Genomic DNA, 26114 nt, shown 5'->3' with positions numbered 1-26114 from the left:
AGCCAAAGGTAGAGGCTTAACCCACTGAGCCACTCAGGTGCCCCTCTACAATGAGTTCTGTATACAGTAGCCAGGAGGAGATTTTTAAAAATTTTATATTCATTAGGGGCGCCTGGGTGGCTCAGCGGGTTAAAGCCTCTGCCTTCGGCTCAGGTCATGATCCCAGGGTCTTGGGATCGAGCCCCATGTCGGGCTCTCTGCTCAGCAGGGAGCCTGCTTCCTCCTCTCTCTCTCTCTGCCTGCTTCTCTGCCTACTTGTGATTTCTGACTGTCAAATAAATAAATAAAATCTTAAAAAAATCTGATTGACTTTATAAAAAATTTTATATTCATTATATTATATATTATATTTTTTGTCTTTATTTTCTATTTTTATTTTGTTATATTTATTTTTGAGAGAGCGTGAGTGAGTGCGGTGGGGAACAGAGGGAGAGAGAGATCTTAAGCAGGCTCCACATTCAGCATGGAGCCTGATGTGAGGGTCGACCCTGAGATCATGATCCAGCCAAAATCAAGAGTTGGATGCTTAACCGACTGAGCCACCCAGGCACCCTGTCAGGAAGAACTATAAAAATATAAATTAACAGGGGCGCCTGGGTGGCTGGGTGGCTTAAAGCCTCTGCCCTCGGCTCGGGTCGTGATCTCAGGGTCCTGGGATCGAGCCCCGTATCGGGATCTCTGCTCGGTGGAGAGCCTGCTCCCCACCCCCCCCCTTTCTCTGCTTGCCTCTCTGCCTGCTTGTGATTTCTCTCTCTGTGTGTCAGATAAATAAAGGGAATCTTAAAAAAAAATTATATATATATATATACATATATATATACATAGATATATATATATATATATACATAGATATATATATAAATAAATTAACAGCATTCCACTGTTCTAGATTCCCATCACGCTCAAAGTAAAATCCATTATAACCATGGTCTACCAAGCACTATGACCAGCCTTTTGCTGATAACTCCCTGATCTCATCTCAACTCTGTGTTTGGCTGAAGCTACTTGGACTCTGTTCTTTAACATCAAAGTAGCTCTCATCTTAGGCCCTTTGCACTTGCTACCTATTCTGTGCGGAATGTTCTTTCTTCATTATCTATCTGTGTCTGTTTTCCTTATCATATTCCTTCTCTTCCTGTGGATCTTCTTCACCTTTTTTAGGTCACAACCTCTCAGAGAAACCTTCCTTGACCACGTTATGGTCACTTTATATCATTTTACTCTGTTTTTATACACATACACACACACCTGAGTGTGCACACCACACACACACACACACACACACACACACACACAGATGATGTACAGATATGTGGTCTGGTTCTTAGGTGTATGTATGTGCCTAATTTATTGTCTGTTCTAAGTTCCGTGACTGCAGACACTTTGTTATATTAATCTCTGTTACTACCACCTAGAAGATTCATAGTAGAAAGTAGTTACTCATGACAGAGTTAAGGAGACCGAGGTTATGAAGTTATAAAACTCTTAAGTGTTTTTTAATAGTCATTAAATGAGTAAAAATTTTTTAAATCTGTGACAGCACACACTAGGTAGATAATTAAAAGTGATGTTTAAAAATTTTTCTTTTATTATTTCTGGCACTTGAAAAACTTCAGGATCTCTGTTTTGACTGTAAAATTTATGTTGCTTTAAAAATAATTAGCAAAATGGGACACCTGGGTGGCTGGTTAAGTTTCTGCCTTTAGCTCAGGTCCTGATCTCACAGTCCTGGGATCAAGCTCTGCAGGGAGTCTGCTTCTCCCTCTCCCTCTGCCCCTCCCCACTGTTTGTGCTCTCTCTCTCCCTTTCTCAAATAAATAAAATCTTAAAAAAAAAATTTGCAAACCAACAGATTACTTTCTGTCTGCCTATCTGCTCAGAGGTCTTAAGGCTGTAGGTTGGTGAGCTTGTGTGTGTTTGTGTATGTACTGTATATGTATATATAGAAAACTCTGAAAGTACACTCAGGTGTCCAAAGCTTTTCTAATTTTATCTGCATATTTTTTATAACATCTCAGAAATTTTCCTACTGATAGATAAAAGTATGAAATTGTAAGACCTTGGTTTACTTTAATACCATTTCCTTTTATAGTTGCTATGCTGTCTGCTTTACCTGGCCTTTTTGTTTCTTGTTAATAAGTACTTCTAATTTCTCCCAGGAGAAGTGACTTGTGTGTACTTGAATCAGAATTCTTATATATGAGGCAAAGATTCTTCCTTGATCATAATACTGCATACTTCACTTTAACTAGAATATAGACAGGGATGATGCATCTCTTGTTTACTATAATATCATTAGTACTTGCATAGTTCTTTTTTTTAAAAAAGATTTTATTTATTTATTTATTTGACAGAGAGAGAGAGAGAGAGAGAGAGAGAGATCACAAGGAGGCAGAGAGGCAGGCAGGGAGAGAGGGAGAAGCAGGCTCCACCCTGAGTGGAGAGCCCGATGCAGGCCTTGATCCCAGGACCCTGGGACCATGACCTGAGCCGAAGGCAGAGGCTTTAACCCACTGAGCCACTCAGGTGGCCTACATGCATAATTCTTATCCTGGGGAGATCATATAATTTTTCTGAGCTTTATGCTCTTCCTCTGTAAAATGAATGGGCTTTACTAGATGACTTTTAGTTATAAATATTACAAAGATTACAAAGCATTATTTATTATAACATTTAAATATGATCTCAGAGCCATTTGTTAAAATGTGGGAAAAGCCTAGCTACATAAAATGCTTTATTTTAGTAGCATTCTCTACAATGAATTTTAATTACATAGCATTACAGGGTGAAGGAGGCTTTATAGGATATGAGAAAACTGCTTTCTAAAATGTAATAAATGCTGGAATCTGCTCACAGTCTATAGCAGACTTTGTAACACTTAGGTTTTGTTGTATCAGTTTGTGTCAGGATAAAAAGCTGGATATTTTACAGATGTCATTTATGAATAACTTTATGTGTTTAAATAAATGTTTGAAATAATAGAGCCATTTGGGTTTTTAGCCAAGTAAGATTAAATATAGATTGGGATTAGATCATTTGGTTGTTTCAAAAAATTATTTGGATTCTTTTGTGGTTTCTGTAAAAGTGGATGTTATTGTTCCTTTTTCCTTACAGAATGAAAATTCCCTAGGGTTGCTCTTTAGCTCATGTCTTTATAAGATGCCAACTCATGACTTTTCCAGAGCAGGTCATGTGTGCTACATTCTATTATGTATTGGAGTTGACCTGAATTCTGACTTGTTTTTCTGGAATTTAGAGATTTCTGTAACTTTACTGACGACTCTCTTGGATTCTAATTTGCTATTGGTGTAAGGAATTTGAATATTTATTTGATTATTATCTTTGCTGAATGAAGCTTTAAGGTTGAATTGCTACATAAATTCTATAAAATGTGTAACCCTTTGCTTAGTTTTTTGTTAAGTTTGAGTTTCCATATTATAGCTGTCTTACTCATTCACTCAATAGATGGTTTCATGAAAGTGTCATGTCCTATCTGGGAGATGGTGAAAAATGTTTAGATTTTTAAAATGGAATTATGTTAAAGTAATTAATAAATATTTAATAAATAAAAATTTATTTTTAATAGAATTATGTTAAAATAAAACACATAGTATTAGGGACAATATTACATATTGAATGTGTATAACACTTATAAATATTTGTTATATATATATATTTTTAAAGATTTTATTCATTAGAGAGAGAGAGTGACCTTGCACAAGCAGGGTTAGGGGCAGAGGCAGAGGAAGAGGAAGAGGGAGAAGTGGCTAAGCAGAGAGCCTGGTGTTGGATTTGGTCCCAGGACCCTGGGATCATGACCTGAGCGGAGGGCATCCACTTAACTGCCTAACTGATTGAGTACCCTAAGCGGTCCCCAATAATAGTTTGTTTACCAAACAGACACAGGCTGTATTTTCCACCCAGGCACCCTAAAAAATATTTTAATGAGAATCTTGAGCTAGCTTCCATGAACATAACTTTTTAACAAAAATAGGTCTTGTGCATGAGATAGTTTCAGGCAATTCCTGATTAAGATTTTGAAATTGATGATCTTTTCAAATTCTTGGTCATTGTCACTGATGAGAATGTTGTCTGCATAATTAGGCATATTTGTGAAAGGCAGGTGAGCGTTCATTTCCCTTTGCTCCTGATTGACAGGAGTTTATTTATTGTCCCTTCCTCCTGATTGATAGGACCTTCCTAATCCCATGTAATTAGAATTTAAGTAATTCTTTCTCTCTAAGTTGTGCTTTAAAGGAGTAATCATTCATTAAGTTGAAGTGCTCTTTTTTTTTTTCCCTTTCATTGACATATGTAATGCTTGAATTTTCCTGGCTAAACTGAATAGATTTTGAATAAAGTAATGATGAACTTTTTTTGGAGGTACATACAGAAGTTGGTTTACCTACTTTTTTCTTCCTTTAACCCTTAATTAACTTTGAATAATTCTCTTTGTGGATGTAGATTATAGCACTGACTCCCCAGTGATTCATTCTCAGCCCCTTCCTTCCAACACTCTGAATCCACACAGTTTGTTTTAGTGTATGTTAATTGTCAGAAATATCAAGGATTGCTTGAAAGAAGTTAATCAGATTGCAGAATTCTACTTAAGCCATGTTTTAAAGTCAATAATTAGCATTAGCCAAATCTGTAAGTTGAGATTTATTCTTCCTAAACTTTTTGAATTCTACTTTTAACTTATAAACTGAGGTACAGTTCCTTCTTTGGACAGCCAATATGTTTTGTTTGAAACAGCAGAGTGATATTCTCATATTTTTTTTTTTTTTAAGATTTTATTTATTTATTTGACAGACAGAGATCACAAGTAGGCAGAGAGGCAGGCAGAGAGAGCGGAGGAAGCAGGCTCCCTGCTGAGCAGAGAGCCCAATGTGATGCGGGGCTCCATCCCAGGATCCTGGGATCGTGACCTGAGCTGAAGGCAGAGGCTTTAACCCACAAAGCCACCCAGGTGCCCCTCTCATATCCTTTCTTTACCAAAAAGCTAAAAATGGATAATTCAAAGGTTTTGAATATTTTGTTTACATTTGTATTTTGATAACATTATTTTGATAACATTTAGCTTGGAATTTATATCTGCACACAAACTTTTACTTTATGAAAGGATGTTTTGTGAAATAATGTCTTACTAGATCTTCAGAGTTTTCCAAATGAATTTTTAGCAGAAATTTACCTCTTGTTGTCATTGTGACAGCAGTATCAGTATGGAATATTAGAATGTCTCCATAATATAATCTTTTTTGTTTTAGAGTTTTCTTCTAGCATTTTGAGTATTTCATCCCTAGGAGTTTGTTTTGGTACTTTGCAAGAACAATCAATGGCTTTGCAAGAAAATCTTCTATGCAGACATTTCAACCTTTGCTGTTAACTTCAGCACAGTTCTTAACATATAGAATCATCACTCAGCAATAAACACTTCTGAAAAAGTTTTCTTTTGGATTAGTGATTGTTGTTGTGTTTATTTAACATGCTGTCAAGTGCATCTGTTCTGTTACTCAAATGTGGTACCTTTTTTATTTCCTTTGCCTATTTGGAAATTATGAAGTTTTGACATTGTCCTTGCAAGCTAATATATTGTGCAATTTTGCAATTGTATGAGGCATTCTGGCTCTAGCTCTTACTTGGGTAGTCTTGTAACTAACTGCTTTTTTTTCTTTGTAACTGGTTTCTTAATCTGATATTGTTGTGACTGATCTCATAAAAGAACTTTGTCTCTTATTTTGTGTTTGCAGAACTTTAGAGTACAAATCTTTCTGTATGAAATGGATGTTTTGTGTTGAAGTCCTGTATGGTTTGCTTCTACCATCATTCATTTAATGACTTTGATATAAAAAGATAGGTCAAGAAGATAATTTGGGCCATTGTGTTTGTATTCTGAATGTGATCACTTTCCAGCACTATTTATTGAAAAGTTTGTCCATCATGGTGGGAAAACAATGAGTAAAAAGTCTACTTAAGTATGAAAATGAAACAATATATGTCTTAAGGTTCAGAAATTGATATGTATATACATATTTTTCTGCATTCTTAAAATGTTTTAAAATTATGTTGAAAGATAAAATGAACATTTAATAAAATAGAAAATAGTAATTCATTTTAGCTAATGCAATAAATGTTACTCTTATGTAAGATCAGAAAATCAAATTTTCAAAGTGTTTTAGATCTGCAAATGCCTACAATCCCATTTAAATGTTTATGTGCATTTATTTGTTTATTTTAAGTTTTTATTTAAATTCTAGTTAGTTAACATATAGTGTAATATTAGTTTCAGGGGTGGAATTTTGTGATTCATCACTTATGTGTAACCCTCAGTGCTCATCACAACAGATTATGTGCATTTAATTTCACTTCAGAAATAAATGTTTTTTTAATAATTAAAAATAAAACAATGAAATTTCATCAAGAGTCAGAGTTTGACTAATTAATATCAAAAGCCAATAATAAATATCAAGAAGTAATAGTCAAAAAAATAATCGATTGTATTCTAATAGAAATACCTCATATAAATGATGATGATAAGGAAACAGCCATATATACTTTATAAGTAGGAGAAATGTGAAAAATAAGAGCACATTAATAGCAAAAATTTATGAAGAGGCAAAGAAAGAACAGTGAGCACAAAGCCAAGAAGTGATGACAAACAAATTGTGACTAAAATAGTTTTGGATGATTCAAATGGTAACACCAGGGGGAAAGTTACATAATTTTGTTTAAGTAATAATTACTGCATTTAAATACTTTACAGAGCAAGTCAGACAAATAAAATATAATTTTAGCAAAAATGTAATTTTAGCAGTTGGTAATTTTTGAGTGGTTGTACCAAATAGAACAACTTCTTAAATCACCATGAAAATTTATAAACACGGGGGTGCCTGTGTGGCTCAGTTGGTTAAGTGTCTGACTCTTGATTTCAGTTTAGGTCATGATCTCACAGTTGTGAGATTAGGCCTGACATTGGGCTCTATGCTGAGTATGGAGCCTGTTTAAGATTCTCTGTCTCCCTCTCCCTCTCTTAACAAGAACAAAACCCAAAACCCTTATAAACACTAATATCTTATGTAAGACTATTGACATCTTACTTATTTCTGGCTGTTTAACCACCCCAATATTTGGTGACTTAAAACAACTATGGTCATGTGTTTGGGTAGGGGTTGGAGGGGACAACTTGTCTGTATATCAGTTGGTTTTGGTTGAGTGGCTTTTGTGTGGCTGGAGGATTGAGCATGTCTGGTGCCTCACCTGGGGTGGCTAGAATGGCTGGGACTGGCCTGGCTTCTCCTGCCCTTTGGAGTCTTTCATTCTTTAGGGCTTTTCTCTTAAAATGTGGGTCTCTCTCCAGCAGGGTAGTCAGACTTCTTAATGTGATAGCTGGTTTTTCTTAAGGCCTAGGCCTGGAAATGACACAAAATCATTTCTGCTACATTCTTTTGGTCAAAGCAAGACACAAGGGTACCCCAGATTCATTGTAAAGGGAAATTAACTCTAACTTTTGGTGGGAGAGTACCATGCACATGGAGGGATGAGACTTGTTGGTGTTCATCTATATATACAATCCATTGTATCTTTCAATACACCAGTAGGGTGTGCCATGACCCAAGTGTTTGGAACCTTTACAGTAGAAAAAATTTGTCCCCATCCCCAGAGATTTTGATTTATATCCTCTGGAGTATAGCATCAGAGTTTTAAAAAATTTCTCTAGGTGATTCTAACATGTAGTAATTCTCAAATTGTGATCCATGGACTAATAGCATCGGCATCACCTGGGGACTTGTTAGAACTTGAGCTTCTCAGAGTTCACCCAGAACTACTGACTGAGCGATTCTGAGGCCAGGAGCCAGCCATCTGTGTTTGCATAAGCCTTCTAGGCAATTCTGAGGTACTGGAAATTTTGAGAGCTGTTCTAGGACAGGGGTTGCCAGACTTTGGCTTGAAGGTCAAACCTAGCCCATCACCCCCCTTTTGCGTAAAAGTTTCTTTGGAACCCATTCATTTGTTTCTGTATTGTCTCTGGCTACTAGAAAAAGAGTAGTTGTGACAAAAACCACATGACCCACAAGCCTAAAATACTGTCTAGTCTTTTACAGAAAGAATGTGTTGACCTCTGCTCTAAAGGACTCTTTTACTTTTGCCCACTTCCAGGGGCTGTATCTGTCATGACACCCACCGAAGAGAGACCTTTTTCTGCTTTAGTGAAAGTGATTTAAAGACTAGTTGCCTTGATGAATTTTTCTCAGTGGAGTTGCAGTGGATGAACCAAAGCTGCAACCCAGACTAGCTGAAATCAGAATCTCTGGAAGTGGGAACCAGGCATCAGTAATTTTCAAAGGGCCCCAGGTAGTTCCAGTGTGTAGCCTAGTTTGAGAGTGCATTGCTTCCCCCAAACAGACTACTTGGAAATCTTGGTAAATGAAGACTCTGATTCTGGAAGTCTGGAGTGGTTTTGGAAATTCTTCTTTTCTAACAAGCACCCAGGTGATATGAATAATGGTGGGTCACACCTGGGGAATTTTAAATATACCAATTCCTAAGTCTCACCAGCATTTCTAATTATCAGCATCAGGGTATTTAAAAGTTCCCCAGGTTATTCTAATGTGCAATCAATTTAAGAACCCTTGGCTTAGATCAGTTTGTCTCAGTCTTTAAGTAATAGAATCACCTAGCAAACTTAATAAAAATACAGAAATATTCTTTTTTATTTTTATTTTTTGAGAGAGAGAGCACACCCATGTGTGCATGTGTGAGTGGGGGTGGGGGCTGGGAAGAGAGAGGAGAGGGAGAGGGGAGGGGAGAGAGGGAAGAGACTCCGTGTTAGGTTTGGAGATGGAGATGGAGCTTGATCACCCCATCCGAGATCATGACCTGAATCCGAAATCAGGAGTTGGTAGCTCAACCGACTGAGCCACCCAGGTGCCCCAAGGATTCTATCTTTCTCCTATAAGTTTGGGCCTTAGTATTTTTTTTTTTAAGATTTTATTTATTTATTTGACAGACAGAGATCACAAGTAGGTAGAGAGGCAGGCAGAGAGAGAGAGGGGGGAGCAGGCTTCCTGCTGAGCAGAGAGCCCGACACGGGGCTCGATCCCAGGACCTTGGAATCGTGACCTGAGCTGAAGGCAGAGGCTTTAACCCACTGAGCCACCCAGGCGCCCCTGGGCCTTGGTATTTTTGGTTAGCTTTCCCATGATAAGCTAGCAAAGAATCACTGCTTTAGAGGAATGAAGGGAAAAAGAAGAGTTTAGAGAAATGAATAGGTTAGAACAAGCAGAGAATGTAGAAAAAGAGGAACAAATAATAAACAATCATTTACATATTGGGACTTGTTCCTGATGATAGCAAAGAAGAGCCCTCTTGATTTATTATTGGCCTAGTTACAGGCCTAATGAGATTAATTAAAAGAATCAGTGAGTGGGGCACCTGGGTGGCTCAGTGGGTTAAGCCTCTGCCTTCAGCTCGGGTCATGGTCTCAGGGTCCTGGGATCGAGTCCCGCATCGGGCTCTCTGCTGGGCAGGGAGCCTGCTTCCTCCTCTCTCTCTCTCTGCCTGCCTCTCTGCCTACTTGTGTTCTCTCTCTGTCAAATAAATAAATAAAAATCTTTAAAAAAAAAAAAAAAAGAATCAGTGAGTACAGGGGCGCCTGGGTGGCCAGTCAGTTAAGCATCCAACTCCTGGTTTTGGCTGAGTTCTTGAGATCCAGCCAGGGGGTGGGCTTCACACTGAGCAGGGAGTCTACTTGAGACTCTCCCTCTCCCTCTGCCTTTCCCTTCTGCTCGCTCATGCTCTTTCTCTCAAATAAATAAATAAAATCTTAAAAACAAAAAAAGATTCAGTGAGTCCACAGCCATAGTCCTATACTCTTCTATAGATTTTGGAAAGGACAGGATGATTATGTCCTGTAGAATTTTAGAAGAAAGTGCTATGGTAGTTGAGTAATATTTAAATGGAAGACAAAGACTATAATCTACAAAATTTATACTTCGAACCAATGGGACCTAAATGGTAAGAACTGGGAACTTTTCAGTGCCAGCTATGAATGTGTAACATGTCTTCAGCTAACCTTCCTAGAGTACTGTTTGCCATGTGTAGTGCATCTCAGCTTTCATCCTTTCCTGAAAGCAGATGAGATAGTGTTGCTTTAACCAGGTCCAAGTATGAATGGGGAGTAAACCTGAGTGTAAGCTGTTAGTTTTAAAGACTGATTGATTGATTTTAGAGAGGGCAAGTGGTGGGAGGCTAAGGGAGAGGGAGAGAGAGAATTCTTAAGCAGACTCTCCACGTGGAGCCCAATGTGGGGCTCGATCCCACAATATTGAGATCATGATCTGAGCTGAAAATCGAGAGTCTGCCACTTAACCAACTGAGCCACCCAGGCACCCAAAGCCATTGGTGTTAAACAGCCATATGTTATCTGTACACTCAAGTCAGATCCTTTTATAATTAGCAGCTAGGTCAAATGATTCATCGTTGATTATTTGCTACATATATATGTCACTAGAAATAATACTGTTAATGTTCAGAAATAGAATTGAACCTTAGCTTTCGTGTTGGTAGCTACCCTCACCCGCTGAATGTCTCACTGTGGCTTTATTATACCCTTCCAGGTTTTGTGGTATAGAAACAGAAGACAAGAGCTGAGATGTACTCAATTCTGTGGATAAAACCATTTTTTGGGTCTAAAACCTAGGTAAAGTTTTTGGGTGGTCACCAAGCACCTTGGATAAGATCTGGATCAGAATCCGCAACTAGTGAAGGTAGTAGAACACAACACAAGGAAAATGGGGAAATCAGATAAAGGGAGAAAACTTAGGAAAGAGTTTTACAAACTTCATTTGGTACCTGGCTTCCAGGAACATTGACAGGGCTGCTTTTATTTCAGCCTCTGATTCTTTCAAGTTTTGTAGAGCTTCTTATTTTTAGCATATGAAAAGGAACGCTGTGAATTCTGCCTCAGGCAGAGTATAGATTAGTGATTTAGGAAGTGGAACTAACTGGAGGCAACTCTGTGGAGCCGTTCTGCACAGGAAAAGCAGTAGTTAGCTGGTAGGTTGACCCAGTGGCATGCAGTTGGCAAGTAGACAACTCTTTACTCAGTTGTTTTTGCATTAACAACATAGTTTTCACTGTAGTGGAGGTGTTGAAAATATGTTGCCTAGATAATTGGCAGTTTCCTAAAATACTTCTTACTCCTCTTCAAGTGTATATAAAATTTAGTTGAGGTAATGCTCTATCTTGGAGAATGTAGATAGTAATGTTTTATAGTTTTAAAACAATGACAGTGCTACACAGGAAAACGTATTTTTTTCTCCCTGGAATATATGGATTTTTTAAAACAGCGCTACTAAGGAATTATATAACCAGCATATGAAAGCATATAATTTTGTGTTGACATATATAAACCTCCGTGTAAACTGTCACCTGAGTGAGCATAATAACAGTTACACCCCAAAAATTTTCCTATGCCACTTTAGAATTCTGTTTGCCATCTCCTTATTTCTAGACATTCACTGATCTACTTTCTATCATTATTGGTTAGTTTGGATTTTCTAAATGGAATTAGTGTAATTATTTTGAAACACAATAGTTTTATGGTTATCAATAATTCTTTTTTTTATTGCTTAATACTATTACACCGTATGGATATATCATAATTTATCCATTGACCTATTGATGGATATATTAGTTACCTATTGCTATACAGTGGATTACCCCAAAATTTAGTGGCTTAAAACAATAAACACTTACTATCATGGTTTCTAGGCCAGGAATTTTTAAAGAGCTGGGTTGCTCTGGCTGAGTCTTCTGTGAGATTGCTGTTAAGGTGTTGGTTGGGCCACAGTCAGTTGAAAGCTTTACTGGGGCTGGAGGATCTACTTCCAAGACAGGGCCATGTTCATGGCTGTTGGGTCCAGGCCTCAGTTCCTCCCAAGGATCCTCCTCCCTGGGCAGGAATTCTTGAATGTCCTTACTACATGGAATGCAGTTACTACCTAAACAAGTGATCCAAGAGCAAGGGCAAAGAGAAAGCTGCATTACTTTTCATGACTTAGTCTTAGAAGTCACACATTGTCACTTCCTCCAAATTACCATTTGTTAGAAGTAAGGTACTAAAACCAGCCTTTTCTCAAGGTGAGAAGCATCAGACTCCATTTTTAAAGGGAGGAGTGTTAAAGAATTTGTGGACATATTTTAAAGCTACCACAATGAACATTTGAGTTGTTTCTGGGTTTTGGCTATTACAAATAAAGCTGCCTATAAAAATTAATGTAAAAGTTTACATAGGTATATACATTTATTTCTTTTGTGTAAATAGGAGTAGAATGGCTAATTCATAAGGTAGGATTATGTTTAACTTTTTACAAAACTATTTGTATAGTGAAGACTACAAAACATTGCTAAGAAAAATTAAGGGAAGAGAAAAGAACTTATTTTATTATTGTTTATAATAATGTTAATATTCTTTCCTATGTTAAATTTAAAACTTTTTAAAACTTTTTCAAAGAAATTAAAGAAAACCTCACAAAATTTGGAAATTGTTTTCCAAAGTTGACTATATATTTTATAGCAGCCATGTATGAGAGTTCTGGTTGTTTCACACAATCAAAACACTTGGTATGGTCATTCTTTTTAAATTAATCATGGTTTTAATTTGCATTTCCTTAATAACTAATGATGCTGAACATCTTTTTTGTGTGTGTTTATTTTCCATTAGTGTATCTTCTTTGGTGAAATGTCAGATCTTTTGCCCATTAAAAATTTTTGGAGTTTTAATCTTATTATTATTTAGTTGAAAGAATTCTTTCTGTATTCCAGATATGTTTTTTGTCAGATAAATGTTTTGCAGATATTTTCTCCCAGGTTTTTACTTGTCTTTTTCACTTTTATAACCGTATCTTTTGAAGAGCAGTAGTTTTTAATTTTGATTGTCAATTTATTGATTGTCTTTTTTTTTTTTATAGTTTTCTTTTTGTGTCCTACCAAGAAATGTTTACCAATTTATCCTGTTTAGATTTGTGATCCATTCTGAGTTAAATTTTCTGTATGTTTGCATGGTAAGGGTCAAGGTTTTATTTTTTTCAGCATATGACTCTTCAGTTGTTTGTTCTAACACCATTTGCTCAAAAAATTATCTTTCCCATATTGGCACCTTTTGGAAGGCAGCTGTTCTCGCCAGTATACCACCAGTGCCACATTGTTGGCACCTTTTGTCTGAAAAAAAAAAAAAAAGTGTGTGTCATTTTGGGGCTCTATTTAGTTTCACTGATCTTTTTGCTTATCTTTATTCTAATAGCACAATAGCCTAATTACTGTAGCTTTCATAGTAAGCCTTGAAGTCAGGTAGTGTAGCTATTCCAGCTTTGTTCCTTTTTTTTGAAATTGGCTTGCTATTCTAGGTCTTTTACGTTCTCACATAAATTTTAGAATCAGAGTTTCAGCTTCTTCAGAAAATCTTACTGGGATTTTGAGTGGTGTTGCATTGAATGTATAGATCAGTTTTGGTGAGAATTAACATCATACTAGTATTGAGTCTTCCAATCCATGAACACAATTTATCTCTCCATTTATTTAAGTTTTCTTTAATTTCTCTTAGTAATGTTTTATAGTCTTCACTGTACAAGTCTTACATATCTTTTGTCAGATATATCCCCAAGTATTTCCTATTTTTTGATGCTACTGTAAATATTTTTTTAAAAAGATTTTATTTATGTATTTGACAGACAGAGATCACAGGTAGGCAGAGAGAGAGGAAGGGAAGCAGGCTCCCTGCTGAACAGAGAGCCCGATGCGGGCCTCCATCCCAGGACCCTGGGATCATGACCTGAGCTGAAGGCAGAGGCTTTAACCCACTGGGCCACCCAGGTGCCCCTACTGTAAATATTTTTTAAAGTTTGGTTTCTCAATTAGTTGTTGCTAGTATATAGAAATTGATTTATGTATATTGACTTTGTTCCTGTGGACCTGCTAAATACACTTACTGGTACTAGTAGACTTTTCTGTAAATTCCATATTATCTGTATTGCCAATCATATCACCTGTGGATAAAGATAGTTTTATATTCTTCCTTTCTAATATTTTCCCCTTTTTTTCATTCTTCTTGCTTGCTTGCATTGCTAGGATTTCTAGTACAATGTTGAATAGAAGTGATGAGAGCAGACATTCTTTCCTTGTTCTTGATCATTGCCATTAAGAAGCCTTTCACCACTAAATATGTTAGCTGTAGGTTTTTCATATGTGCCTTTTATTAATTTGAGGAAGTCCCCTTCTATTCCTGGATTCTTGAGAATTTTTGTCAGGAATGGATGTTGTATTTGGTTAAATGCTTTTTTGTATCTGTTGAGATAGTCATATAGTTTTTGTTTTAGTTTGTTAACATGGTAAATTATAGTCATTGTCTTTGAGTGTTGAATCAATCTTGCAATTCCAAAATAAATCCCAATTAGTTATGATATATTGTCCTTTTTATATGTTGTTATTATATATCAGTTACATATTAAGAATTTTCGCACCTGTATTCATGAGGGATATTGAGGGTTCCCTTATTTCCATATGCTTACCAGCACTTGTTCTTATCTTTTTGATATTAGCCATTCTGACTTGTGTGAAGTGATAGCTCATTATGATTTTGATTTGCATTTCCCTGATGATGAGTGATGATGTTGAGCATCTTTTTATGTGCTTGTTGGCCATCTGTGTATTGTCTTTGGAAAAATGTCTATCCAGGTTGTCTGCCAATTTTAAACCAGATTGTTTTGTGTATGAATTCTTTTTTTTTTAAGATTTTTTTTACTTATTTGAGAGGGAGTGAGAGCGAGAGCAAGAGACATCACAGAGGGAGAGAGAAAGGGAGAGGCAGACTTCCCACTGAGTGGGGAGCCTGATGTGAGGCTTGATCCCAGAACCCTGAGATCATTACTTGAGTGGAAGGCAGATGCTTAACCAACTAAACCGTCTAGGTGCCCTGTGTATGATATCTTTATGTATTTTGGGTATTAACCCCTTATCAGATATATCATTTGCAAAATCTTCTCCTAGTCAGTATGTTGCCTTTTCATTTTATTGATGGTTTCCTTCACCATGCAAAAGCTTTTTAATTTGATGTAGTCACAATTGTTTATTTTTCCTTTATTTCCATTGCTTGGGGAGATAGATCCAGAAAAACACTAAGGCCAATGTCCAAGAGTTTACTGTCTGTGTATTCTTTTAGGATATTTATGGTTTCAGGTGTCACATTTAGGTCTTTAATCTATTTTGAGTTTGTTTTTGTGTATGGTGTAAGAAAGTGGTTCCGTTTAATTCTTTTGCATGTAGCTATCCAGTTTCCCCAACAGTATGTATTGAAGAGACTGTTTTTCTCTGCTGTATATTCTTATAGATTAGATTCTTATAGATTAATGGAACATGAGTTTGTTTCTGGGTTCTTTATTCTGTTCCATTGATCTGTGTGTATGTTTTTCTGCTAGCACCATAATATTTGATTACTATAGCTTGGTAGTATAGTTTGAAATCTGGGTTTGTGATGCCTCCAATTTTGTTCTTTTGCAAGATTGCTTTGGATCTTTGGGGTCTTTTGTGGTTCCATACAAATTTTAGGATTGTTTGTTCTAATTCTGTGATAAATGCTATTAATTAGTTTTATGAATTTTGACAAACACATACAGTTGGATCTTATACCACAGTCTATACGCATGACAGTTCTAGTAACCCTAAGAATACCCTTATTTTACTCCTTTGTTAGTACCCTTCCATCTGCCCCTGACCACTAGAAATTTCTGATTTATTTTTTTATCCCTATAGTTTTATCTTTTCTTGAGTGTCATATAAATGGAATCATATAGCTTGTAGCCTTTTGAATATGATTTATTTTACTTAGGTAAATCTATTGAGATTCATCTATGTTGTTTTATGTATTAATAGTAGTCCTTTTTTATTATTGAGTAGTATTCAATTGCATGGATGTACCATAGTTTATTTCTTCAAGGATGTTTGGATTGTTTCCAGATTTTGGCAGTTAGTAATGGAATTGCTTGCTATAAATGTTTGGATACAGAGTTTGGTGTAAATCTAAGTTTTTTTTTTTTTTTTCTTGGGCAAGTGCCTAGGAATGGGATTGCTAAGTTTTATGTAAGTATAGCTTTAACTTTATAGTATATGGGAGGTTTTTAACTGTAGGTTCTGTTTCTTTTATTCTGTTTAGGTTATTGATTTCTTACTGAGTGAGTTTTGGTAGTTTTTGTGTTTCAAAGAATTAACCCATCTTGCTTGTTGAATGTATAGGCATAAAATTATTCCTCAGTTCCCCTGATTATTCTTTTTAATATTTATAGAATCTGTGGTTTTGTCATCTCTCCTTCTTGGTATTTAAAGTTTTGTGTGTTTTGTTTGTTTGTTTGTTTGTTTGTTTTTTAGAGTTGGGAGGAGGGACAGAGGGGGGGAGAGAGAGAGAGAGAGAGAGAACCTCAGGTAGGCCCCACACCCAGCATAGAGCCCAATATGAGACTTGATTTCACAACCCTGAGCCAAAATCGAGAGTCAGACACTTAACTGATTGAGCCACCCAGGTGCCCCTGAAGTTTGTGTTTTAAAATTTTTTCTTGGGGCCCCTGGGTGGCTCAGTGGGTTAAAGCCTCTGCCTTCGGCTCAGGTCATGATCCCAGGGTCCTGGGATCGAGCCCCGCATCGAGTTCTCTGCTCAGCGGGGAGCCTGCATCCTCCTCTCTCTCTGCCTACTTGTGATCTCTGTCTGTCAAATAAATAAATAAGTTAAAAAATCTTAAAAAAAAAATTTTTTTTCTTGATCATTTTGGCAGGAGGTTTATCAGCTTTATTGATCTTCTGAAAGAACTGGTTTATGGTTTTGTTGAGTTTTGGTTACTGATTTTCTGTTTTCTGTTTAGCTGACTTCCGACCATCTTTATTATTTCCTCTCTTATGCTTAATTTGAATTTAATACTTTGGATTTAACATATTACAGAAAATGATTTTTTCTCTCGAAGTAAATTGTCATATTTTTAAATCCTGTAGTACTCAACCCAGGTGTGGTGTGTGTGTGTGTGTGGGTGTGTGTGGTATTGGTGTTTAGTATTTAGTAGCAAGATTTCAGAGAAAATGAAATTGATACTGTTTTTAATGAGAAGGATACGGGATTTTTTTTTGTTTTGTTTTGAATATTGATATATATATATATATTTAAGGATTTCACTTATTTATTTGACAGAGAGAAATAGTGAGAGCAGGAACACAAGCAGGGGGAGTGGGAGAGGAAGAAGTAGGCTTCCCGAAGTGCAGGGAGCCTGACACGGGGCTCAATCCCAGGACACTGGGATCATGACCTGAGCCGAAGGCAGACAGTTAACAACTGAGCTACCCAGGTGCCCCTAAATATTGATTTTTGTGCCTGTTCATCTGACATCTGTTTCAAACTCTAAATGTAGAGTATCTATAAATTATCATAGTATTCAGAATTTCCCACACATAGAACAACTAAAGTTTAATATGTGGCATTATTTATGTAGGGTGAAATATTGTCATAAGGAATAAAATTTTGTTCTTTTCTCCAGTCTTAATAGTCATTGAACCTAAAGGACTATATAATGTTTACTTGAATTAATAATATAAAACATTTAAAGCCCTAGGTCTTCCCAAAGGAGAAACCTCTAACTAAGATATAAGGCAGTTCTGGAGTTGTTTTTACTTGAGGTGTTTTGATACATTAAAGTAAGAAATTCCTGTAGTAAGTGAAGTAGAATTTGTATTACTCTTTCGGGTTGTTTTTCAAAGCTTGAATTAAAATCAAGGAAATAAATTGCTCTATTGTTTGAGTACTCTATTTAGATGGTAATGCAGATTTGCTTTTTCTCTGTAATGAGAAATAATTTTAATTTTCAGACAGATGAAATTGGCTTGAAAGTCAGTTTCAGTTTCTTTTTTAAATGCTTATTTTTTATGTAGTCTTCGGTAAGAAGTATAGGTGTTACTAGAATTGAGTACTGGTAGAAGGATGTGTTACTTATCAACCTATATGTTATTTTTTGTTTACTTTTCTAGTTGTTTAATGTTACATTTTATCTTTCAGATCCTATTTGACCAAACTCAGAGATCAATTAAAGCGCAGCTTCAGAACTTTGTTAAAGAGTAAGTCAATTGCAGTAAAGAGAAAGAAAAGCAACCCATTAATGATAACATCTGGGAGTTGGTATCTTTTGGGAGGAATTTTATGGACTGTGATTTACTGAAAATACTGGAGTTTTTGTTTTTTTTTGCTTTGTAAAATGTATATTGCATTTCCTCATGAATACTCCATAAGGGAATCAGACTTCATGCCTTTCAGTGAATCATTTATACTATGAAATTTGTATTCAGGATACATAGTTAGGATTGTTATAGATTAAAAAATAAAATAAATAATGACCATTCAAAATCAAAGCAGGCCCCCAAAGTGGTTGAAATACTATTAGTATAGTTGAGGCTTAATTTTCCATTGTCTCAATATGGTATTTTCTTTGAAAGGAAGATAATGGAATATATGAGAATGAATCATGAAAGTGCATGTTTTTTGCTACATGTGAGCCTTTTGTGTTACATTCATCCCATTTTATATGTGAAATAAAATTAAACTGGAAATAAAAGCATAAATTTCCAAATAGGAACAGTTTCTTTTCCCACATTAATAGTTCAGTTTTTCTCTTTTAATTATTGACAGAATATATAAAATTACAGATAAAGTTGTTTATGCTACAGTATTCAGGAAAAATTATAGATGTTATAAGCTATAAAAAAGTGGCACGTCTCATGAATATAATGCACTGCCGTTTAGTGGTTTAGAATTCATTGTCCTGTTAGTGATGTCTCACAGATTCTTTCCAAATAATAGACTAATGTTCAGAATGTCCTTATAGAATGTATGCATGAAAATTTATGGCTTCTTACAAAGACTTTAAATAAAGTCTTTCTCGGGTCTACTTTATTATTATTTTAAAATCAGTTGTCTTCAAATCATTTTGCCTAGTTCTCTGATATAATAAAGTGCTTATCTAAGCTCATTAATGGAATCAAGTGTTTCAGATTTTCAGAATACTGAAATGGAAACCATTACCCTTTATGGGTATATAGTTCTTTTTACCAAAGATTGTATATGTGTGTGTTAGAAGGATATATTCATGTCCTTTGGCATAGTAATTTCCCTCAACAAGAAATGAGTGATATTTCTTTTTTTTTTTTTTAAAGATTTTATTTATTTATTTGACAGAGATCACAAGTAGGCAGAGAGGCAGGCAGAGAGGGGAGGAAGCAGGCTCCCTGCCGAGCAGAGAGCCTGATGTGGGGCTCGATCCCAGGACCCTGAGATCATGACCTGAGCCGAAGGCAGAGGCTTTAACCCACTGAGCCACCCAGGCACCCCATGAGTGATATTTCTTAAAAGTGTGGTTTGTATTTCACCCATAGTAGGATTTATGGAAGTTTTACTCTATTTTTTAGAGATCTTAGAAAATTTAAAGATGCCAAGAAGCAATTTGAGAAAGTCAGTGAAGAAAAAGAAAATGCACTAGTTAAAAATGCTCAAGTACAAAGAAACAAACAGCACGAAGTTGAAGAAGCCACGAACATTCTGACAGCAACAAGAAAATGTTTTCGACACATAGCCCTTGACTACGTACTTCAGGTATATTTATTATATGTTTTCAGAAAATGCTACCTAAACATGTCATTACTTTTGAATGATTGCACTGTAAAGAACTAATACTGCTTTCTTGAGTCTAAAATTAAACAATGATGTTGTGAAGACTTTTCACTTGAGTGTGTATCTGTGTGTGCACATAAATATATGTGTATACCTTTGGTTCTGATTCCTTCCCCTTTTCACTTAACGTGATACTTTCCCCCATTTTTAAATGTTGTAAAAAACATTTTTAATTGCTTTATTTTATTCTGTGGAGTTGCGTGTTAATTAATACTACTTATCAGACAGTATTGCCATTTTTTACTGGCAATAGTGAAAATACAGTATTCAGTAATGGTAAATGATAACAACATCTTTGTATATAAATCTTTTGCCATATTTCTGGTTATTTCTTTAGAGTAGATTCTTAGATGTATTAAGGCATACCATGTTACCAAATGAAAAATATTTCTAGAAGTGATGTTCTTATATTTGCATTACATTCTCTTTTTTAAAACTAGAGATCAGTATTTGGTAAGTTGCCTGGTGATCTTCTGGTTCTATTTGTAATTGAAATCAGTGTGAATGTGATATGTCTCCAGAGGGACTCGAGAGACATGAAAAGTGAAGGCAAAGCATACATTATTTCACATGTACTTGATAATTCCTACATATCATGAGTTGAAAGCTTTAAAGCTTAAGAAATTAGTTTGTCTGAATCTCCTTTTACAAAACAGCAGTGAAGTCTCCAGAGATTGTTGACTAGCAATCACAGATCATTTCTTCAGAAAAATGCACAAGTAACCATATACAAATTAGTGATTAAAAACTACTCAGATAACTTTGCAAAACAGTAGAAAGTTACTTTTTTTTTAAAGTTTCTATTTACTAAGTGGGAAGTTAGAAAATGAAGTGCATTCCACTTATTAGTGAGAATCTTCTAGAATGGAATTGTCTGTATTTCCTTTCTTCTATTAGCTATCTCCCATTTACTGTACTTCCTGTGGTGGTATGAGTATTATCTTCCTATCCCATTCCACTGAAATGGCTTATGCTAAGGCTTACTCATTAGATACAGTTTAATTCTTAACCAACTTGTCTATTGTGTTTCATTGAGACGGTGGACCACAACTGTCTTTTTTTGAAATACACTTTTGTCTTGATTTATCTTAAACCACTTTTACATTGCATTAACTTCTATTTAACTTCTATTTATTAACTTCTATTACTTTGTATTTCTTTTCACTTTTCACCTTGGGCTTCTTTCCTTTATCCAAAATCTTTTCAACCTCTTTTTCAGGGCTACCTCTTTGGTTCTATTCTTTTCTGACCTTTTGATTTCCCTGACAGTCTCATGCCTCTTGCTTGAATAACCATCATGTATAAATGACAAAGTCTGTTTTTCTCAGATGTCCCTCTTTCTTTTTGATCTACAACTGAAAACTGTCTTCTTCCAAATGGCTTTTTTTTTCTCTTACTTAACTGAATGCTGACATCCTCTTACCCAATCCTAGAGATTCATATGGACAGTTACATCAGATATTCTCATTCTCAGCTGCTATATCTAAAAACCAAAACTGCTTTAAAAAATTCTGTGTATTGGGGCACCTGGTGGCTCAGTTGATTGAGCATCTGTCTCTTGATTTTGGCTCAGGTCATGATCTCAGGGTCATGAGATCAAGCCCTGTCAGGCCCCATGCTGGGTGTGGTGCTTGCTTGGGATTCTCTCTCACCCTTTCTCTCTGTGACCCACTTCCCTATCCCCTGCTGGTGCATACTCTCTCACTCTTTAAAAAAAAAAAAGAGAGAGAGGAAAAAAGTTCTCTGTACCTCTTAAGTCTGCTCTTCTTACCTTTGATGCAGCCCTAACACCAGTCTTAATTGTTTCTTGTTTTGAATTTTAAGATGTTCTCACAAAATTGGTCTTCTCAATTTTACCTGCCCTGTTACCACTTTGTTCTCTGTTCTGTGGTCAGTTATACAAGTTTTTCCAGGCAAAGTGAATCATTCTTGCCCCTGCCTTTGCTGTGCTGTCATAATAGTATCATACACATTGCTGTTAGAGCACTTAATCGCATTTATTATAATTATTTGTATCTCTTTTCTACTTCTAGGTTATATTCTCTCTAGTGGTTGGAAAATAAATTATCCATTTCCTTTAGTGTTCATCCAATAGTTTTAAGTTAGGCCCCCATGTCCCCCATAAGTATTACCTTATTTAATTTTTCTGATAAGAACTCTTGTGTCATTTCATTATATGGCTAAAATGGCTATTTTAGGGCATAGTAAGTAATACATTTCCAAATTTATAAAGTTTGTCATGTTTTAGCTTCTGTACATATTTGAATTTACTTTTTTATTCAAGTAAATGCTATTTTTCATTGCCAAACATAAAAAAATAGATAAAACAGAAACACTTTTGGCATTTTCCAAAGTCTGAATAATAGGTTATCTATAGCCTCTGCTTTACTTAGAGCATTTGAAAGTTAATATTTTAGTTCTCAAAACTGAAGAGGCCTTGAAACAGACATACAAAGGAAATTAGTGCTTGTTTGAACATAGTTATTTGGATTTTTCTTGGTGTGTTTTTAGTTTTCTGATCAGTGCTTTAAAATTATAAAACAACAGGCAGAATATTTAGTGGGAAGAACATATCAAAAAGAAAGATACTCTGTAATCTTCTGACAATATTAGCAAAAAGTGAATGATTCTTTTTTTGTACAAACATTTAATTTCATTAAACTGATATATAGTAGACAAAATATTTGTTAAGAATTTCTAGAGTTGGGACAGATACCACAAAGGCAACTTTCATAATTTACTAATCTTTCAGTAAGTTTAGTCTAATTAAAATATTATTTAAAGTCTGTTAATTTAGTTAACAAATATTTATTGAGTCCTCACTATGTACCACTTGGAGAATGCAGCTGGGAATAAGGCAAGACCTTGATCTTACGGAGCTCACACTTTAACTGGGGAAAAGACATAAGTAAATAAGAAAGTATGAAGTGGAATAAGAAAGTATGAGGTGGTTATGAATGCTATGAAGGAAATAAATAAAGTTGTTGTACTAGAGAGTACATAGGGCCTACATAGACCTTTCAGAGGAGCTAGTATTTCAGCTGGGACCTGATTGGTAACAGGTAGCCTTATGCCTGTCTGGGCAGACAATTATGATATGAAGACAGAACAACTAGTTTGAAAGTGTTGAGGTGGGAGTAGTTTTGGATTGGGGTTGGAGCACAGAAAGGGAAAGTAGAAGAAAACTGGGTTAGAGAGGTGAACATCATAAAGGGCCATGCAGGCTACACAAGGAAGTTGGAAGGTTTTAAGTTGGACATAGCATAATCTTAATTATATTTTGAAAAGATCACTCTGTTTGCTGTGTGGAGAATGGATTATAGAGAGTCATGAGTATGGAGGCTAGTTCATAGGCTGTTGCAACAGTCTAGAAAAGATAAGGTGGTTGGTAGTAGTGGTAAAAGTGATGAGAGTTTGCATTAAGGATCTGTGTTGAAGGGTCTAGATGAACAATTAGATAAGGAGGATGGGGAAAAGATGAAATTCTGAGAAATTCAAATGTCTATCAAAGTGATAGTTTTACCACTACAGTATTTATGACTTACGCATGGCCAGTTTTTCTTTGAGTTGAAAATAGATGAGAATTTCATTGGCATGTTTGTCTTAACTGTTTTTGCAAAACATGTGTCAAAGGGTGAAAAACTTGAACTTTGATTTTTTTTACTTTTCTGGAAAAGTATCAAACTATCAGAATAAGCTAATTTTATACTATTGCATTGTAGATTAGTTATTAAAATAAATGTTTGGGTGATTAACCAAGTGTATTTTCCCTCAGATTAATGTCCTTCAATCAAAAAGGAGATCAGAAATCCTAAAATCAGTAAGATATTTATTGAAATGATGTTTTCAACATTCTAATATGATCTAAGTGTACATATATAAGCATTTAAAGCAGCATCATATGTGTGCATATGTATGTTTATATATACATATAAATATATTTATTCCAGGTTCAGAATTAATCTTACAGATCTTTTCATACTTCTCCTATGTCACTTAACCACTTTTTTGTCTCCTTCATGTTATAGTTACTTATGTCTTTCTCCTCTATTAACATGCATTTAAATACTTGAGATTTAGGGCATGTATAAATCGTATCATTTAGAGAATTTTTCCTTAGGATTATTGATGATTTTATTAGCCTTTTGGTTTGTTCTTTAGAGTGCTGTTTGAAAATAAAAGGTGATGAAATTTGAGGATAATGTTTTTCCCTGAGCCTCTATGCCCATTTTTTTTTTGGACCCCCTTTTTAAAAAAAAAAAAAAAATCTTAAAGCTAATGAGGAAGTAGACAGGGGATGGTAGTAGTATGGCATTACATTCTTTCATATTTTGAGAACCTTAGAAATAATTTTTCCTCTCTGTTCACTGAAGTGTTTTGTTTTTCATCCTGAAAGGGTGTACATAAATTGCTTTTGATTCTTGTACTCACCTAGCTTTTTCCTAAATTCTATATTTATGTTATTTCTTATCAGGTAAGTACCTTGTACTTGCTCTTTACTGCCACTTCCCTTTCTAGATTGAGATTAACGTATGTTAATTGTAAAAAATTGAAAAGTAAAATGTATGAAGAAAAAAGTTAAAATACTTACAAATCTTACTACCAAGGGAGAACTACTCTTAATATCTTGGCATATATCCACCTTTTTCCCTCTCTTTCTGTGAGCATGTATGTATGTGAATGTGTATATGTGTGTTTTAAAATTGCACATAATTTTTTTAAAATGAAATAGGAATCACTCTGACAAATAAATAAATAAAATCTTAAAAAAAAAGGAATCATTGCTACATATGTTTTATAACTTTGTTCTTTTGATAGTAACTACAAAATCATCACATGTCTTTAAGTATTTTTTATTTTTAAAAATTTTTAATTAATTTATTTTTAAAAGATTTTCTTTTTATTTATTTGAGAGAGAGAGAGAGTGAGAGAGAGCATGAGAGGGGAGAAGGTCAGAGGGAGAAGCAGACTCCTGATGGAGCTGGGAGCCTGATGCTGGACTCTATCCTGGGACTCCAGGATCATGACTTGAGCCAAAGGCAGTCGCTTAACCAACTCAACCACCCAGGAGCCCTAAATATTTTTTATTTAACAGTGGGTTTCCTGGCCATATAGAATTCTACCATGTGAATATACTAGGCGTAGGCACCCTTTTTTTGTGAAGGGCCAGGTAATGAATATGTTAGGTTTTGTGGACCATGTGCTCTGTGTTGTAATTACTTAACTGTGATGTTGTAATGAGAAAGCAGTCATAGACAATATGTAAATGAATAGCATTACTACGTGTTAATAAGAATTTTTCTTATGGACATGGAAATTTGAATTTCATACAGTCTTCACATGTCATGAGTTTCATGTTTTTTCATTATCTTTCAACCATTTAAAAAATGTAAAAACCACTGTTAGCTCATAGGCCATTCAAAAATAGGTGATAAGGCTGGATATAGTTTGTAGCTCAATTAAATATGCCATAAATTAGGTTTATCCATTTATGGATTTTTAAGTAATTTCCATGTTTTTGACATCAAAGAATAGCACTATAGTGATCATTCTAATAAATAATATGATTATATCCTTAGGATAGATTAAGACAAGAGATTACTTAGTCAGAGGGTTTAAGCATTTATTAAAACTTTTAAAAAATAATGGTAAATTTTAAGAGTTATACAGCATTTCCACTAGTAGTATGTGAAAGTGAACCATATTACGAACACTGGGTACCAATTTCTCCCATTCTACCTATAATTTGGTAAATAGAAAATGTCATGTCATGTCATTGTTCAATTTTGCATATCTTTAATACAATGAGTTTGTATTAAATATGTGTGAGTTTGGATTTTTTTCCTGTATATTTTGGCCTCTGTGTTTTCCTGTATTTTTGTTAGTCCTCTTTTTCATACTGATTTGTAACATCTTTTTATATTTTAAGACCATTAACCCTTTGTCAGGTGTATTTTCCTAGTTTATCATTCATCTTTTAATATGTTTATTATGTGTTTTGATGTGCAGCACGTTTTACATTTTTATGTAGTTGTACCTACTAATCTTTCACCCTCTTTTTTATATGTGTTTTTTATTATATTCATGAAGTTGCACAACTACTATTAATCTAATTCCAGAATAATCTTTTATTGAGCTTTGTCCTTTTGTGTTTGTGTTTTATTTAATTGGTTTTCTCTTCAAAAAATTTTCTTTTGAAGCATTCTTGAATATTAAATTTTAAACTTCAGAATATTAAACAGATGCCTCATCTTGCTAAAAATAAACATGGATGTTTGGAGGATTCTTTTTACTAATATTGAATTAAATTCCTAACCATGTAAAAACAAATAAAAATGAGGGTGATTTTTCTCTCATGAACAGG

General features: G+C 35.1%; 1 protein-coding gene across 2 annotated transcripts in view; it reads left to right on the top strand.

Annotated features, from left to right (window-relative positions):
• The window catches only part of ACAP2 (ArfGAP with coiled-coil, ankyrin repeat and PH domains 2), a 154988-nt gene that overhangs the window by 77513 nt on the left and 51361 nt on the right, over window positions 1-26114 (top strand). For both annotated transcript variants that reach the window (XM_080815008.1, XM_080815007.1), the window contains exons 5-7: window positions 18086-18144; window positions 19489-19672; window positions 23526-23570. In XM_080815008.1, the coding sequence (XP_080671134.1) occupies window positions 18086-18144; window positions 19489-19672; window positions 23526-23570 (288 nt within the window). The remainder of the gene's footprint in view (window positions 1-18085; window positions 18145-19488; window positions 19673-23525; window positions 23571-26114) is intronic.

This window comes from Martes martes (assembly GCF_963455335.1).
Source record: "Martes martes genome assembly, chromosome: 1".
NCBI lineage: Eukaryota > Metazoa > Chordata > Mammalia > Carnivora > Mustelidae > Martes > Martes martes.
This window is presented reverse-complemented; position numbering and strand designations above follow the sequence as displayed.